General features: G+C 49.0%; 1 protein-coding gene across 2 annotated transcripts in view; it reads left to right on the top strand.

Annotated features, from left to right (window-relative positions):
• Nucleotides 1-19003, top strand: part of OTUD7A (OTU deubiquitinase 7A) — a 338001-nt gene that overhangs the window by 295525 nt on the left and 23473 nt on the right. For both annotated transcript variants that reach the window (XM_074400130.1, XM_074400131.1), the window contains exons 10-13: nt 3743-3870; nt 5838-5987; nt 18006-18120; nt 18293-18377. In XM_074400130.1, the coding sequence (XP_074256231.1) occupies nt 3743-3870; nt 5838-5987; nt 18006-18120; nt 18293-18377 (478 nt within the window). The remainder of the gene's footprint in view (nt 1-3742; nt 3871-5837; nt 5988-18005; nt 18121-18292; nt 18378-19003) is intronic.

Raw genomic sequence — 19003 nt, 5'->3', positions numbered from 1 at the left:
CTGACTGCTCTGCAGGCACTTCCAGTACTCTGTTGAATATCAGTGGTGAGAATGGGCACCCTCATCTTGTTCCAGTCCTTAAAGGAAAGGCTTCGACTTGCCCCTATGACGTATGCCGCTGGCTGTGGGTTTGTCATATATGACTTTTATTATGTTGAGATATGTTCCTTCTATGCCTAGTTGGTTGAGGATTTTCATCATGAAGTGATGCTGAATTGTATTGAAGGCAAAAATCCTTGACAAAATACCAGAAAATCAAATATAACAGGACATCAAAAAAGTAATACACCATTATCAGGTGGGATTTATTCCAGGGATGCAAGGATGATTTGCCATACACAAATCAATCAATGCGATATATCACATGAACAGAATTAAGAAGAAAAACGATATGATCATCTCAATAAATGCAGAAAATAACTGATAATTTCTTATTTGATCATCTGTGCTCCACATTTCTAAGTGGGGTATTTCTCTCCAAGTGTACAGGTTGTAACTCCATGTTCTCTCCTCCTGTGCTGTTCATTATCTTGTTCAACCATTCACTTGCTGGCACTCAGCACTTGCTAGGCAACAGGGACAAACGAGCAACTTCCAGAAGCATTTGACCCCCAGGCACTGCAGCTTGCCTTTCAATTGTGGCTAGGCAGGCTAATCACCTGGAATGTTTCAAAATGCACACCCAGGAGTGCTGTTTAGACCTGGCATAAACATGTGTGTGTGTATGTGTGAATATGTATCCCTGTCAATACATATTTAAAACATTCCTTTTCTACTTCTTTTTCCTTCCTCGATGAAAAAGTAAGTTCTAAAGCCATTAGGTGGGTCAAAGCAAGGTGGCATGTGGAATGGATGGGGCATGGGAGGACACCAGGGGCCAGAGCCAGATGTCAGCCAAACAGGTGAAGAGGGCCACTTCGGGGAGGGGGAGCAGAGGAGGAGATAGCTGACATAGGGAAGATTGATTAGATAAGGAAATTCTTTAGAATGAATACAAACAAGTTTTCTCATGGTAAGTGAAGAAAGTTACAAGTAGAATTAACTTTGTGGGGTTGGATTGGAATTGGAGGTATCAATGAACTCAAGGTTTTCTATAAATATTGAGAGGGAGAGAAAGATGAAAATAAATAAACATGAAGAAGGAGAAAAAGATGAAAATAAACATGCAAGTATGTATCCATGTGTGAGTATGAACTTGAACCATCTTTTTGCAACAAGAAGCAAGAAAGTGCTCTAAGAAATGATGAGAGCTGGGCACAGTGGCTGACACCGGTAATCCCAGCACTTTGGGAGGCTGAGACAGGAGGATCACTTGTGCCCAGGAGTTCAAGACCAGCCTTGGCAACATAGTGAGACCCCTGTCTCTACAGAAATGAAAAGTTTTCTGGTCATAGTGGTGCCCTGTGGTCCCAGCTACTTGGAAGGCCAAAATGGGAGGCTCACTTGAGCCCAGGAGTTCGAGGCTGCAGTGAGCTATGATCTCACCACTGCACTCCAGCCGGGGCAACAGAGTGAGACCCTGTCTCAAAAAACAAAAAGAAATGATGAAGATGTCATAAGGACACAGATCCAGCTTTAGAAAAGCCACACTGACCACATCAAGGAGTATCTGAGCATCCAGATAATCACACTAATGGATTATAACCCATTGAATAAAATAGAAAGCCAAAATTCCATAGTGATACCCATAAACATATAAAGATTTGGTGAGGAATGGAGTGTTTGCATAGGTTCAAGTTCCTCCCCACAAAATGCTTGTTAATTTCAAAGGGGAAATTAGTAGCTCTGCAGGGGCAAGGCCTGGGAGATGACCTTAAGGAGCGGTCCAGGTAAGCCTCACCAGTGATAGGACAATCTGCAATTCACACAACCTGACAAGATGTCACAAGAAGGAATCAGCTTGACCCAATCCAATCTAACCATGAAGAAATAGAGAAACCCTCATGAAGGACATTCTCCAAAATACCTAGTCTGCAATCTTCAAAAGGGTCAAGGTCATGGAAGTCAAGGATTTCCTAAGAAATATTCCAGGTGAAGAAGACGAACGAGATGCCACCACCGAATGCAGCACGTGACCCCGAGCAGGAACCTTTGTTCTAAAGGCATTATTGAGACAACTGGCACAGACGTGTGGGATCTGGTGGTTGCATGTAACCGTGTGAATTCCTGATGTTAATGGCTGTGTAGGAGGATGTTCTGTTCATAGAGGATGAGCAAGAAGCTTCCAGGGTGATGGGGCCCCAGGTTGGCTATTGATTTTCAAATGGTTCAGGGAAACAAAAGCTCATTTTACTATATGTGCACAACTATTCTTTGAGGTTTTGATTGCTGCCAATTTTTTGAACTGTTAAAATACAGTAAATTGGGTTGGATGTGGTGGCTCACACCTGTAATCCCAGCACTTTGGGAGGCTAAGTCTGGTAGGTAACTTGAGGCCCGGAGTTCGAGACCAGCCTGGCCAACATGGTGAAACCCCATGTCTACTAAAAATACAAAAAAAAAAAAAATTAGCTGGAGGTGGTGGCAAATGCCTGTAATCCTAGCTTCTTGTTAGGCTGAGCCAGGAGAATTGCTTGAACCTGGGAGGCAGAGGTTGCAGTGAGCCGAGATCACGCCACTGGGTAACAAAGTGAGACTCTGTCTCAAAAATAAAAGTAAATTGAATCATAAGAAAAAGAATAAACAAGAAAAAAAAATATGGGTAGTATGTAACCAGAATTTCTCAGGTGATAGTAATGCATTCCCTAGCATTCACAGCCTTCATTCCAGAAGTCAGTGAAGCAGGTGACTGGGAACTGTGCCCATGAACCTATGAAGCTCTTTCTCCAGGCCATGCCAGGGGCCACATTTGCCAGCCCTGGCCCCACCTGCCGCTGTCCTCACAAACTCCCTCGGCTAATTCTGGGCTTTCCTCAGACAGTCAGGAACAAGCCTGAGAGCCACCTCTGGGAGTCTTGGGACTGAGTGCTGCCACCTCAGCTGGCAGGCACTGCAGTTGCAGCCAAGGCCCAGTAACGCTGTGAGCTCTGGCTTTCCTCTCAATGTGCACCTCCCTTTTGGTGGCCCTGCTGTGGGGGGACATCAAGGCTGCCGCCATCTGCCCAAACATCTTAGAAGTGGAAGCATCTTTGAGCCTGCTCTTTCCCTGAGCATCAGACATGAGCCTGGGGCATGATGGGGAGGGTCTGGGCCACCTGGACTGCACATTCACATCGCATCCCTCCAGCTCTGGATCGGAATCCAGACAGCCTTCTCACTGTTCTCTTCCACTGGGGCAAGTGTCTTCTAGAAGGCTCCTCAGATCTTGGTGGTAATGACCCCCCAGCCCATGAGATGTGCCCAGGGAAATGAACAGATGTGCCAGGGAACCCTCCATCCATCCAGTTCCCACTGCTTCCTTGTGAAACACCCCAGAGAACCAGCAGCCCTGCTGCCACAGGCTCTGGTGGGCCGCCTCCGCCTGCGGAGAGACTCACCTTCACAGTGGCCAGCACCCCTCACCCGCGGGCCCTCTCCAACTCGTCTTCTGAGACTGCTCCCACAGTGGGGTTAGGGAGCTGGGACCTGTGTGTTTGCCACGGCGGGTGGCATGAGAAGTGGCCCAGGATGGCACGGCTGCCGGGGTCCATGAAGATGAGATCCAGAGTGGGGAGGGCTCAGCCCCTGCGTAAAGCAGCCCCCACTTTCTCCATCCTCCACCCTGATTTAGTCAGTGACCGGCTGGCTCTGTTCTGTTTCACAGTGTGGACAACTCTGAGGACCCCGTGTACGAGAGCCTGGAAGAGTTCCACGTGTTTGTCCTAGCACATATATTGAGAAGACCCATCGTTGTTGTGGCAGATACAATGTTAAGAGACTCAGGTGGAGAAGGTAAGTTCCTCAAAGAGATGTGCTGTGTTCATGGCCCAGGAAGCCTGGCATCCCCGCTAAAGGGCAGGCAGCACATGCAAGGTCGAGCTCCCATAGGCCACAGAGCATCAGTCTGTGCAAAGATCTACTCGACCTTGTCTTTTGCCTCCTTGATGGCAGCAGGGACTGCTCTTGACCAGCTGCGCTGCCTGTCAACAGCAAGTGGCCAGGAGAAATCTGGTCGTGTGAGGACCAGGATGAAGCCCAGAGGGGTTCCTGTCTCCTGTTATGTGTGTAGGGCATAAGAGACGGCCCACACCCCTCCAGCAGCCCTGGGCCATGTCCTGGAGGCACTCGGTCCCCCAGGTGCCTTCCTGCCCCTCCGCAGGTTATGTGTGGGTTGAAGACAGTCAGTGGCTTTTTCACCCAAAAAGAAAGGAAGACAAAATGCATAAAGTCACTAGGCAAGACTGCGGTAGAATCAGAACTGGCAGAGAAAGAGTCAAGGGCAGTTTATGGCTGGCTCACCGAAAGCCACACCCTATGCACAACCTTTCCTGGAATGTTCCTCTATTCAGCCCTAGCCACAACCTCTAAGGATGGACACCACCCTCCCCACTTTACAGAGATGAAACTGAAGCCCAGAAAGGCTGGGCAGTGTCCCCAGCAGGGCTCAGCCCAGGGCAGGGACGGTCTTCCAAAGCCTGTCCTTCTTCCAGCATGCAGCTGCCCAGAGCATCCCTCCAGCCCAATGTGAATTTACCCCTGCACAGGTCTTCCAGGGAGTCTTAAAAATCAGGATGTGGCTCTTCATGCTAAATCACAGCTGCCGTAAAAAAATCTGATGTGGCCACGATGATGGCGTAGCCAAGGAACTGGAAGGACACAGGTCATGCCTGGCCTGCCTCCTTCCCTGTGCGGCTCAGGGATGCAGGCCTGCTGAGGTCTCAGCTCTCAGTGCAGCGCCGGGATGTGCATCAGGGCCCTGCTGTGAAAGCCCAGGACTGATCTGATCTCTGCACCATCAGATCTCTGAGTTGTGGGTGGGGGAAGGTCCACACTTCCTACCGTTCTACTCACAGCTCTCTTGCAGGGGGCCCAAACCTGCCCCCTCTCAGTGAGATGCAGAACCAAGTTATTCTACTTCAGTGAGAGTTTTAGGCTTTTCTGCCCCTTTTTTTTTTTTTTAAGAGGGAGTCTTACTCTGCCAGGCTGGAGTGCAATGCTGTGGCTCACTGCAACCTCCAACTCCTAGGTTCAAGTGATTCTCCCACCTCAGCCTCCTGAGTAGCTGGGACTACAGGCACATGCCACCACACCCGGCTAATTTATGTGTGTGTTTAGTAGAGACTGGGTTTCACTATGTTGGCCAGGCTGGTCTCAAACTCCTGACCTCATGATCCACCTGCCTCGGCCTCCCAAAGTGCTGGGATTACAGGCATGAGCCACCGTGCCTGGCCTCTGCCCTCTTTTTTGTGAGTCAGGAAATGAGTGAGATTGTGTCCCTGTCACTGAAGGACTTGACCCTTCTGATTCTCATTTCCCATCTGACTTACAGCTTGGTCCTGGACCTCTCTGGCTGGTTCCTTCAGATTAAACAGAAGAGGTTCTCAAAATATAGAACAAATATGCCCTTGAGAAGTGTAGATACTGTGTTGTATACAAATGCTTTACCAAACACTAGGAGAGGAAGAGGTACATCCAGAAAACCATGGCTTCCAGGCCGCGGCTGCTCTGACCATTTTGGGTGACAGTTTCATCCTAGCCCCGGGCTCCTCAACACCTGTGCAGGTCTCAGGGCAGCAGGAGTCCTGGGGCAGGCAGATGACTCTGGAAACGCTCAGCCCCATCCCTCAGTACCGCCTCCATCTGCCCCTCTCCCCCCCACCCCAAAGCCCCCGGGATAGTGAGGGACAGGGGCGCAGGAGCATCCCCTCCCAGCTGGGGCTGCCTGCTCCTCACACCTTCACCCCGGTTTGTGTCCACAGCGTTCGCACCCATCCCATTCGGAGGGATCTACCTGCCCTTAGAGGTCCCTCCCAACAGATGTCACTGCTCGCCTCTGGTTCTGGCCTATGATCAAGCGCATTTCTCTGCCCTTGTGTCCATGGAACAGAGAGACCAGCAAAGAGAACAAGGTATGCCCGGCTCCCAAGAGAGTGCATGCGGGGGCCTGGGGTGGGGGCGGTGCCATCGGAAGGGACCCCGTTGCATAGGGAAGTGGACTGTGAGGACCCCCCCTTAGAAGCACACCTGTGCACACTCAGCAGTGATGGTTTTTGCATAAAGCTACCTTATGTGTGTGTAAATGTTTTCATTGAAAATATCAGTGTTACAGACAACATTATCTTTAAAATACTAAACAAAGAAATCCCACCCTTAAATAGCTTTTACTGTTTTCTCTTTCACATGAATACATATTTTATATGTAATTAGTCTTAGATGTAATTTAAAGGGGAAAAAAAACGTAATTAGTCTTAGATGTAAATTAAAGGGAAAAAAAAACCTTCAAGAGCAAGTATTAATGAACTATGACCCACCATAGTTCATTATAGGATCTGGTCCCAGTCCACCTCTCAGAGCCACTGTGGTGTGGGCCTGTGGCTCCCTCATAGCCAGAGCAGCCCCTGGGGTCCTCCTGGGGCGCTGCACATCCCTGCCTCCAAGACCGTCATGTGGCCAGGCTGCACATTCACCCACAAGGTCCCCACTACCCACTGCAGGGCAGGTGCCATGGTCATGCTCTTTGTCATGGACTGCGTGCCCCCTGGGGACCTTCACCTCTGCAGCCCTCCCTCCGTGCCTCAAGGGACACTGGGGGGTGGGACAGAGTCCCAGCTGTGCTCTCAAGTCACACCACATCTCAGCGAGAGGGACATGGAAATCACAGTGAGGCTGCAGCTTCCAGGATGGGACCCCGCATCCCCTGAGCACAAAACAGGAGACTGCCACACCAGGGCCGCAGGCTCAGGCCTGCTGGAGGGAGCTGCCCAGACCTCAGAGTCGCAGACCCTGGTGGGAGGCAGGAGGTGGGAGACTCCAGAACGTCAAGCCTTGGGACACCACTGGCCCCCACTGTGAAGCCCCGGTGTCACGCTCTGCCATGGTGCCCTGCCCATCCTATGGAGAGAGCACTCTGTGACAGAGACTAATAGATACAGTGATTACAGGCCCCAGGAAGAGCAGACACTCTGTCCTTGTGCCTTGAGAGCCGGGAAATGAGATGAAAAATGTATTTCAGGCTGAGACAAGGCTCCCTTCTTCCTGCCACCACCCCCCACCCGCCCCACCTGCTCACATGGCCCATCATGTCTCATCCACATGCGTCTATCTCCTAGAGGCTGAAAAATCCGGGAGGCATTCTTTAAACTTCTTATCGAGTTCCTCTTCCTCTGAGGAAAGCCCCCTCTTATAGGTGCTACTACGGTGGTCCAGCCACTGCTAGTGCCACTACTGACCATCTTCAAGTTCAGGAATCCTCCCCTGTTTCCCAGGCCAGGGATGAACATGGAGAGAGGGAAGGGCTGGAGGTGGAAGGTCAGGAGCTGGTGGGACTGGGCTGCTGCAGGCAACCTGAGTGGCCCAGGCTTTGCAAATCCACCTGAGGACTCTTTAGATAAAATGTATGCATACTTTCCTGGTAGCTTCCACACACGATGGTCACCTGCCTTCTCCAGGGGAGGGCATTAGTCCTTTGCTCCCTGACCCCTGGGCTTTCAGCTTTTTGCAGGAAGCAGCCTTCTTGCAGCCACATCTTAAATGGCCCCCGAGGGAGCGCTGTGAAACCCAGATCTGGGCATTCTCTCTTTCAGCGCCCAGCTCAAGACAGTTCATACTGGCCACTGAGCAAATGTGTGCACTATGAAAAATCAAATCAATTAACGGGGGAAGCAGAGGAGCCGCCTAGTCCCTGGAAACACAGAAGCTAGGAAAGAGCTTTGGAAATCATCCAGTCCAACGATCCCAACTCCCCTTCCTTTTATAGCAAGCATTGAGCAGTGTGCTCTTCATTATCCTGAAATGAAAATCACGGATAATGTTACCTGTGTTGGAATAAAGTCAGTTTAATACCCCCAAATCAAAGGAAACCAGTTATTTATTACAGAATAAAATAATCTGCATTTATAGAAATGCTCTCACACAGCCATACCATAAGACTCAATGAAGCAATCAGACCCTGGCACCTGTATGTGGGGGGGTGCCCAGTTACACAGGCAGGGGATACAGGTGTGCTGAGCATACCCTCAAATATCCCAGGAGGCTCTGTAGTCCAAAATGACAGCTAACTCTTGGTAAAGTCCCAGACAAGCCAAGCACAGCGTTGCCTGCCTCCACACTCCGCTTTCCTTTGGGTGGGTGTAGAGCCATGCAGAGCATACCCCTGTGCACATGTGCGCTCTCAGCCTGGCCAGCAGGTTGCACTGGGAAGGGCTGGGTATATACAGGTGCTGCCTAGGTCTGCACCCCACCTTCACGGTCATGTATTTGCGGGTGCTTCCTATGCTCAGGTGTTATTCTAGTCCTTTCCAGGAATAAGCATTTAGCCCTCCCCATTTCCTGTTCCCCCCTTTACAGAGGGGGAAGCTGAGAAAGGAGGAGCCATTCCCAGGGAATGGTTGCAGCAGTGAAGGGTTGGGAGGGTGCATGGTGAGGCTTCCACAAAGAAGACTTGGCCCAAGAGAGTGGTCGAGAGCATGCGTCTCCCAGAGAAGAGGCTCAGGAAGTGGTACCCCAAGCCAGAGCCTGCTTGGAATGAGACAGCATCTCAGACCTGGCGACTCAGGAACTTTCAGGGTCGAAGAGGGTAGGGAGGGGATGCTTTGTTTCGTGGAAGCTGTTAATGCCATCTGTGTGTATTGTTTTCTTAAAAATTAATATATCTTGGCCAGGCGCAGTGGCTCACACCTGGAATTCCAGCACTTTGGGAGGCCAAGGCAGGTGGATTGCCTGAGCTCAGGAATTCAAAACCAGCCTGGGCAATATGGTGAAACCCAGTCTCTACTAAAATACAAAAAATTAGCCAGGTGTGGCAGCATGCGCTTGTAATCCTAGCTATTCAGGAGGCTGAGACAGGAGAATCTCTTGAACCCAGGAGGCAGAGGTTGCAGTGAGCCGAGATCACACCATTGCACTCCAGCCTGGGCAACAGAGTGAGACTCTGTCTCAAAAATAATAATAATAATATATAAGCCAATTGTTTAAATAGTTTTCCCCCTAAATACAAACAGCCTGTGAGCCTCTGGAGCATATCCAGGGGCCGTACAGAGGTCAGGGAGCCCTCAATGTGCCCTCAGTGGCTTCCCCCAGGGGTCCCACTTAAGGAGCTAGAGAGCAGCACACAGGCAGCCCTGAGGGAGTCCACTGGTTCGAGATGGAGGGGGAGATGCTGGTATGGACAGGGAGCTCTGAAACGGCTGCAGACTGCAAGGATCGAGGCTTACAGATAATCACACCAAGACTGGCCATTCCTTTATTGGGAACACCTTTATTAATATCACACATTCAAAAGGTGATATTAAAAAAAAAAAAAAAAAAAAAAAGAAGGTTTTGCAAAGAGCAGCTTACCAATTTGTCTCTTGCTGCTTAGAAACAACACAGATAGGGTCAGGGTGGGAGCAAAAAGCGTGGCTCCGCCTACACTTGTGGTATGTGGCCTGCCTTCCTTTGCCACTCCTCCCAGGAGCCCCAGAGCACTGACCCCTGAAGAACCCTTGCCTGCAAAGGCCCTGTCTAAGGGGTGAGAGGCAGAGGAGCTGGGGGTGGGGGGCATCCAGACTTTTAGGTGAGGCCTCTGTTCCTCAAGTCTGTTGTCTTTGACCCCATTGACCTATGGATCACAAAGCACCATAAGGTGGCGAGGAGCTGTGGAAGGGACTTCATGGCTATGGAGCTCTGTCCTCAGCTTATAGAGGTGGCACGCACCCAGAGAGCTGAGTCACATCGATTAAAAGCACAAGATGCATTTAACCACCATATCTGCTGGCTGGTTCATGCCCTACCCCAGTGACCATCAGCTCAGAGGCCCGAAGCACTGTTCCAGAGGGATGCCAGCCACAGTTAACTCCACGGAAAGAACTAGCTGAGGGTTTTTCACTCGTGCCCAAGGGCCTGGAGAGAAGAGAAAGCAAGAGCGCGCCCAGATGCCAGCCTCCCCCCAGAAGCCCTGCCTGTCCCCTCCTGAGCAACAAAGTAGACACAGATACCTGGATCTGCCGCCAGACCTCCCAAGACATCCACACCCACAGGAAGCACATACCAGCCACCATTGCCCCTGATTCCCGAATGAGGGCCCCAGCCATCTCTGTGTGATGTGCAGGTCTCTCCATCTGGCCACTCCAGGCTCCTGAGGACCTCCACGCTCCCGTGCATGGTGCTGGAGTGAGAACACGCACTCCACCAGAACTCCTTCTGAGGAGGCAGCAGCACCAGCCAGTCCTACTTGCAAGACAGGAGCAGCCAGCACTCACTGTCCTGGAAGCGGGGAGTGAGTTTTTGGTGTGCCAGGGTGATATCCTCGTTCTGCTCTCTGAGAAAACCCCAGTTGTCATTGCCCCACAGGGCCACATCCAGTGCATGCACAGAGTGCACCCTCTGGGGCTGAGAGCTTCACCACCCACTTTTGGCATGAGCTCAGGAGCCCAGGATTGTCTTAGGAGCTGAACGCTGTCTCAGCCCGAGAGGGTACAGTTTCCTTAATTCTGGTCAGCACTTTTTCCAGTTTTGCCTGAGTCAATTCAGGCTGCTGCCACAGAATGCCTTAGACTGGGAGGCTTATAAACAGTAGAAATTTATTTGATAGTTCTGGGAGCTGGGAATACAAGATCCAGGAGCCAGCAGATTTGGTGTCTGGTAAGGGTATCCTCTTCCTGGTCTGCACACAGCCGCTTTTTACTATGTCCTCACATGGCCAAGAGAGAAGAGCACTCTCGTGCCTGTTGTTATAAGGGCACTAATCACATTCTCAAGGGCTTCACCCTCGTGCGTTAATCACCTCCCAGTGACCACACTCCAAATACTGTCACTTGGAGACTAAGCTTTAACAGTGAATTTTGGAGGAACACAAATATTCAGTCATTAGCAAGCTTATTCCTATAGACCAATGACCAATCCAAAAATCTTGTCTATACATAAACTGTAAGCCAGAGAATTTATGTCTGCCACACTGGCCCGAAGGCCCAGCCTAGCCTGATCCTCAGGGGCCTGGCTTGGCCTTGAGTGCAGGCCATCATTATTTCCCTCCTACCTCTTTGATTACAGTTTAATTGGCTACTCCTTTTCTAGTTTCTTAAGGCAGAAATTCTGATCACTAATTTTGGACTTGTCTTCTCATCTAATGTAAGCATGTTAATGCTATAAGCTTTTCCCTAAGTACTGCTGTAACTACATTATACAAATTTTGATGTGCTTTATTTGCATTTTCATTGTTCAAATTTTAATTTCCCATGAGGCTTTCTCTGACTCATGGATTATTTAGAAACAGGTTGTTTGAGTTTCAGGTTATGGGGGATTGTTCAAATATTTGTTACTAGTTTGTATTTTCAGTTATGAAATGAGCACACACTTATGATTTCTGTCCTTTTTAATGCATTCAGATTAGCTTAGCTAAGAATATGTTCTGTGTTGGTGAATATTCCAGATGGACTGGAAAATAATAGATACTCTGCTCTTGGGTTCTAGAAATGTCAATTCCCTCAAATTCTCTGAGTGCAGCTCAGGTCTTCTACATCCTTACTGGTTTCTGCCTGCTTGCTCTGTCAATTACTGAGCAAAAAGCAGCCAAGTCTCCAGCTTTAATACATTTATTTCTTTCATTGTTGTTCGTATTTGCTTCATGTACTTTGAAGCTGTGTTGTTAGGAACATGCACACACATAGGATGATTATATCTTCTTGGAAAATTGACCCCTTTGTCATTATGTAATATTCCTCTTTTTCTTTGGTAACAGTCCATGTTCTGGAGCCTACTTTGACGTAAGTATGGCCACTCTAGCTCTCCTTCCATTAGTGAATATCTTTTAACCTACCTATGTCTTTATATTTACAATGGGATTCTTTTTTTTTTTTTCTACAACCTCCACCTCCCAGGTTCAAGCAATTCTTCTGCCTCAGTCTCCCAAGTAGCTAGGATTACAGGCACACGCCATCATGCCCATCTAATTTTTGTATTTTTAGTAGAGATAGGGTTTCATCTTCTTGGCCAAGCTGGTCTTGAACTCCTGAACTCAAGTGATCCACCCATCCTGGCCTCCCAAAATGCTGGATATGAACTACAGTGGCCGGCCCCTACAATGAGATCTTATAGACAGCATATATGTGGGTTTTGCTTTTTTGTCCAGTCTGACAGTTTTATCTTTTAAAAGATACATTTTGACTATTTTCATCTATGTTTGGATCTAAATCCACCATCTTGCTAGCTGTTTTCCATGTATTGTTGTGGGTTCTCTGTGCCTTTTGTTTCTCTTTTGCTGTCTTATCTTGGGTTAATTGAGCTTTCAATGGTCCCATTTTATTTCCACTGTGGATTTCTTATTATACGTCTATTTTCAATTGTTAGTGGTTTCCCTAGGGTTTACAATAAACATATTTAATTAATGCGATTCTTTTTTTTTCTTTTGAAACAGAGTCTCACTCTGTCACTCAGACTGGAGTGCAGTGGCACAGTCTCAGCTCCCTGCAGCCTCTACCTCCTGGGCTCCAGCGATTCTCCTGCCTCTGCCTTCGGAGTAGCTGGATTACACACACACAACACCATGCCTGGCTAATTTGTGTATTTTTAGTAGAGACAGGGTTTTACCATGTTGGCAAGGCTGGTCTCGAACTCCTGATTTCAGGTGATCCACCTGCTTTGGCCTCCCAAAGTGCTGAGATTACAGGTGTGAGCCACCGCACCTGGCCTAATGAATGAGATTCTATTTTAAGTAATATTATTCTGCTTCACATGTTGTATAAGGATATTACAACAGTGTATTACCAGTCAGTCCCCCCATTCTTTCTATTATTATCAGATATTTTATTTTTACAAAATCTGGTTTGATACATAAAGCACTGCCGCTCTTGGCTTTACACAGACAGTTATCTGTTAAAGCAATTACAAGGAAGAAAAAAATGAATTTTCACATCCATTCATTCCATTTCCATCACTCTTAATTGTGTAAATACAAGTTTCTACTGGTAATATATTTCTTGTACTTTAACATCTCCTGTAGTTCAGGTCTGTAGGCAATAAATTTGCCCATTTTTGTTTGATAAACTCTTTATGTTTTCTTCATGTTTCAGAGATATTTTGGCTGGTACAGAATGCTGGGTGAACAGTTTGTTTTTTTTTTTTTCTTTCAGCACTTTAAAAATGTCACTCCATTATCTTCTGGCTTGCCTGGCTTACCATGAAAAGTCTGCTTTGATTTTTATCTTTGTTTCTCTCTATATAATGCATCCTCTTTTTTCTCTGGCTGCCTTCAAGACTTGCTTTTTGTCTTTGGGTTTCAGAAGCATCAGGATGCCATTAGAGAAGTATTTTTGTTGTTATTTTTCCCGCTTGGTGTTCTCTTAGTTTCTTAGATCTGTACTGATGGTTGTCATTAATTTTGAAAACCTCTTAGCCATTATTTCTTTAAAATTTTATTTTGCCTTGTTCTTTCTCTCTTCTGGGATTTATTTACACAGAACTTAGGCTACCTGATATTGTCACACAGCTCTTAGACACTGTGTTCAGTTTCCCACCTCCTTTTTCTTTGTGTTTCAGTTTGTGTAATTTCTTTTTTTTTCTTTTTTTTTTTTTTTTTTTTTTTTGAGACGGAGTTGCGCTCTTGTTACCCAGGCTGGAGTGTAATGGCGCAATCTCGGCTCACCGCAACCTCCGCCTCCTGGGTTCAGGCAATTCTCCTGACTCAGCCTCCTGAGTAGCTGGGATTACAGGCACACACCACCATGCCCAGCTAATGTTTTGTATTTTTAGTAGAGACGGGGTTTCACCATGTTGACCAGGATGGTCTCGATCTCTCGACCTTGTGATCCACCCGCCTCGGCCTCCCAAAGTGCTGGGATTACAGGCTTGAGCCACCGCGCCCGGCCCAGTTTGTGTAATTTCTAATAATCTGTCTTGAGGTTTACAGATTCTTTGCCCAGTTATATGAAGTCAACTGACCAGCCCTCCTCAAAATCATTCTTTACCTCTGTGATTGTGTTTTTCATTTCTAGCATTTTCATTTAATAATTTCTCATAGACTTGTTCTCTATACTAAAATTAACCATGAAATCTTGCATGGTATCCAGCTTTTCTATTAGTCCTTAACTTATTAATTAGTTACTTTTAATTCCTTGTCTGATAGTTTCAACATGTGTCATATCTGAGTCTTGTTCTATCAACTGCTTTGTCTTTCATCAGTGTGTCAGATTTTTTCTTATTTTTCCTTTCACCTCATAGGTTTTTTTTGTTGTTGTTGAAAGCCAGACATCTTAAGTAGGACAGAAAAGACTGCAGTGAATCACTTTCATTCCTGGAAAGATGCATGATGCATGTGGGGTTTTTTTTTTGTTTTTTGTTTGTTTGTTTGTTTTGCTAGCTTTTAGAGTCTAGGTTTGGACCAGTCTAGTCACAATAGCCGAGGAAGGTCACCCCCATCCCCAGATCCAGGGATACAGTGCCTGCCTAAGATAGATGCTTAATCAGAGTAACAGAGAACGTGACCCTTAGCGCACCCAGTGTTCATTGCCCTACCCTCTGCAGTTTAAGCTTTTGTTCCTTGGTAAAGATAGGATGGAAATATCTATGGAGACACTTTCTCAGAATTCTTGCCAGTCTGTTTTGGGAGAACCAGCTAGGTCCTGTGGAGAGGAGCCTGGAAGTGCATGTGAATTTCCTTTATATGTTCAGCCCCCAGGGCACCATATTATTTCACTAGCTGATACTCTTCCTTTGCCAATCTAACCATTTTAGCTGAATTAGTCTTACTGGGGTCCAGCTGAATTGGCCCCTCTTAAGTTCGTTCCTGTCTCTCCTTGGAGGCACCTGTCTTTCCTTAGATTTTGGGTAAGTCGGCTCCCCTGTGAGTTCAGCTGTCTGGGGAGATAAAGATAAGTTGTGTATTTGTGTTCGAATGGCATGTTGTCATAGTGGAACAATGCTCTTCCAGCTTTTCACATCCGAGACAAAAACCAGAAATCTTTTTTTTTTTTTTTTTTTTGAGATGGAGTTTCGCTCTTGTTACCCAGGCTGGAGTGCAATGGCGCGATCTCGGCTCACCGCAACCTCCGCCTCCTGGGTTCAGGCAATTCTCCTGCCTCAGCCTCCTGAGTAGCTGGGATTACAGGCATGCACCACCATGCCCAGCTAATTTTTTTATATTTTTAGTAGAGACGGGGTTTCACCATGTTGACCAGGATGGTCTCGATCTCTTGACCTTGTGATCCACCCGCCTCAGCCTCCCAAAGTGCTGGGATTACAGGCTTGAGCCACCGCGCCCGGCTAAAAACCAGAAATCTTGATTTTTTTAGAAAATAAGTACTCAGAATATATTCAGGCTAGTTTGAGATGATGCCTATTTGTTTCCAGGCTAAAAGACATACAAGAGGCCTTTCAAAAACAAAAACAAAACACCTTTCCCGTCTTTCTAGGCTCATTTTTGAAAAGCAGTTGCTGTTCTAGACACGTACCACCAGAGGGCAAGCCGCTGCGTGGCAGCTCCCCACTGGTAGAGCAGGTTTCCAACAGGGAAATCTCAGGGTGTGCAGTGACAGGCAGAGGCACCCCCAGCAGCCGCTGCTCACGAGGAGGGCCTGTTTCAAGGGCCCCTGGCCGGAACTCCCCCTGGGCTCTGCAGCCCCAGCCCTCACCACAGGCCGCCGCTGCCCCTCTGCAGAGAAGCCTTCCTGTTGGCCGCTCAGTGTCTTCAGTTGTGAGCAGGCGTGTCCCTAGAGCCTCTCTCAGTACCTGGCCCTTCACCCCACCCAGATCGAGGCCGTGAGGCTGCCAGGCCCTTCTAGTGGAGAGGCTCTGGCACCGTCAGGGGTATTCCCAGCGTGCACTGGAGCCCTGGGCAGCCCAGAGAGTCCGTTCCAGCCCCACCATTGAGGAAAGGAGTCCCCAGAAACCCCATGATAGGAAAGTGAGGGTGACTGTCTGGGCTGTTGTCTTAGCTTAGGTGGTTTATCTGAAACAAACAAACCAAAATCACAGTGGCTTAACACAATGGAAGTCTGGTTCCCACACAAGCGAAGTCTAAAGGGATGTTCTTGGTTGGCAGGCAGCTCTTCAAGTGGGGATCCGCCCTCTTCCGCAGGCACCAAGGCAGGGGAGTGGGGAGGAGCTCCCCATGCCTGAACACATCACCCAGCACTTCCCACATTGCTTCTGCCCACAGACCATGGGTGCCGCTAGGTGCCTGTTGACCCTAAATGCTGGGTGCGGGGCGGCTAGGACATGGAGTGGGGGCTGGGCTGATGCTTTCCAATGGCAGCTCTACCCCGCCAGACCCAAAATGTCCAATCTGCTCCCACAGGAACTGCTTCTAACAGATTATTCTTGTTCTAGAACACTATTTCCTGAATTTGCTTGATCGGGAGATGCTTATTTAAAATGTCACTTTTTGAGTCGTTTTCCTGGACACTTGGCTTTGGCCCATCTGTTCACGGGGGCTTGGAACTCCCAGGAGCTGCACTGCTCTATTCTGGGCATGGGGAGCGCCTCTGCCATCCCCCGCCCCATGAGTGGGAAGCGAGGCTAACCCCTTCTCTGTTTGCATAGTGACTCATAGAACTATGGGACAGGCTGCTGGGTAACACCCAAGGGAGACCTGTCCCTGAGCAGCCCTGCAGCCCTCCCTGGGTGTGTCTAACCTACAGCTCAGCCCTGGGAAGGGCAGCCACGTCAAGGCAGAACCCAACAGGCTGCAGCGAAGCCAGGCCAAGCCTCCCCGACCTCTCAAACCAGAGCACTGCGCTTTCCAGTCCCAAGCCAGATTAATGAAAAGCCCAGAGCTGGTCGTCAGTCAGCAAAGCTGCATTTCCCTTATAGGCACTTTGAGGAAGCTGGGAAAGAAGAGATGCGGGGGGAGTGGGGGTTACTTGTGCCCACTTTTCCTCTTAAGCAACACTGGAGGGCAGCATTGAGTCAGTTTTTCCAATTGGGTATTCGGTCTTCCATTTGATCTATTTCCTTGCCTATTTGTTCTTGCCATGGCACCCTTGCCAGGAATCATGGGCTCCAGCAAAGAAGCAAAGCAGGGGAGCTAAGTGGAGCCCATGGAGGAGGCTGCTGCTTGCTCTGAGGACAGACTTCCTCCTGCCCCTTGTCCCTGACAATGCCCTTGGGAGGAGTCAGCCACGTCCCTAGGCACTCTTCTTACCAAGTCCCCCAGCAGCTCAGAAGCTCCTAGAAGATCCCAAACCTGTAGATACCCCCTCCACCCTAGGCTTTCTGGAGTGAGCCAGGATTTCCCACAGGTGGTGAGTTTCACTGCAGAGGTTTTGTGATGAGTAAATCCCTCTGAGAAACAACCACTGCCATCTCCACCTACATGTGACCACCTTTAAAGGACCCCTTGACCCCCATCCGAAAAAGCTTCACCATCACTGCCTTCTGCCTGCTATTTACCCTTCCAGGGCTCATCACCACCTGATACTATGAGGTGTTTGTTAACCTGCTTATCTGTCTGCAGCACAGGCGAGCTTCCTACGGGCAAGGGCAGGTGGGTCCATGGGTCTCAGACACTAATATGCCTACAAAGTCACAGACCAGTAGAAGTCAGCAACACCCTTGCTCACCTGACTTGCACATTCGGCCCTTCTCTGGGATGAGACGAGAGCTGGGCCCCAGGTGGCCTCTCACAGTGTGCCTAGCCTGCCTAGGTCTGTCCTGGAAACAGCAATAGCTTTTTGCCCATTCTGATGTCCAATGGAGTATCTGCCATTGGACAGACCCAGAGACCCAGGGTCTAGGTGACACTTCCAACTGCTCTCCACTGTCCACAGTAAATATGAAAATTAAAAACCAGCAATAGTGGTTTTGAAACCTATGGTCTTCATGCTCCTGCTGGCACAGATCTGTGTAGATCTCCACTCAGTGCACTCGTCACCTGGACACCTGGCTTGAGAATCCCCTTCCCATCCTCCCTGGGGACTGCCGGGGCTCCCAGCACAGTTCTGTCTCTTCTGTTCCAGCCGTGATCCCTCTGACGGATTCTGAGCACAAGCTGCTGCCTCTGCACTTTGCAGTGGACCCTGGCAAGGACTGGGAGTGGGGGAAAGATGACAACGATAACGCCCGGCTGGCCCAGTAAGAACCTACTCTGCCCCTTCCCACAGCGCCCCAGGGAGGGCTATGGCTGAAGTGTCCTGGGAGAGGCTGTACCACCCCTGCTCCTCCTGGGATGGCTGGCATGCAGGCGGGTTGGGTGCTACAAGGGCCAGCTCAGACCATTTCAATAGGGTATTTCTTCTCTTGCCAGCCTTATCCTCTCGCTAGAAGCCAAGCTGAACCTTCTGCACAGCTACATGAATGTGACTTGGATCCGGATCCCCTCCGAGACACGGGTGAGCCTGGCGTGTGCTGGGACCAGACATGGTGGCAAGGTCCAGGCTGCTCAGCTCCAGCCCAGCCAGGATGCATCCTCCCGAATGCCTGCCCAGCTGCCCACCCCAGCCATACCCACAGCCCAGTAGCCGCCCCATCCTCTTTGACCTAGCCATCCCAGCTGCATGCAGCTGTGGTTTGAAGTAGCTCTGGTTGGACCCAGTGGGTGTGTATACACATGTGTAGGCGTGTGTGCACACAAGCATGCTCTCCTGTTAAGGGATTTTTGTCCCCCTATTTTCTGCAGAAGGAATAAACACACACACTCAGAAAACAAACGACAGGCAAGTCAAAACACAAAACTGTCTCTGCTGAGATCAGAACACGATGTGCTGCCGCAGAGCGAAATTAATTATAAACTGTGTGGGTCCTCAGAAAAGCTAGGGAGCTGAAAGTGCGATTCCTCAGCACCTCCTTCCGCCCCTCCCCGAAGCAGTACACTGGTGGGTGCAGCTGGCAGGAAGGTGAGGAGAGGGACCCATGCCCCATGAGGCTGCCTGCCTCCAGAGGGTTGGGGCTGCCCCTGCTGGCAGATACTGAGAGATTCATTTTAAGTATCTGATGATTTTTGAAATCTCAGTAGGGA

Source organism: Saimiri boliviensis, chromosome 5, assembly GCF_048565385.1.
Source record: "Saimiri boliviensis isolate mSaiBol1 chromosome 5, mSaiBol1.pri, whole genome shotgun sequence".
Lineage (NCBI taxonomy): Eukaryota > Metazoa > Chordata > Mammalia > Primates > Cebidae > Saimiri > Saimiri boliviensis.
The sequence above is the reverse complement of the archived record's forward strand: the minus strand, read 5'-3'. Positions and strand labels throughout refer to the sequence as shown.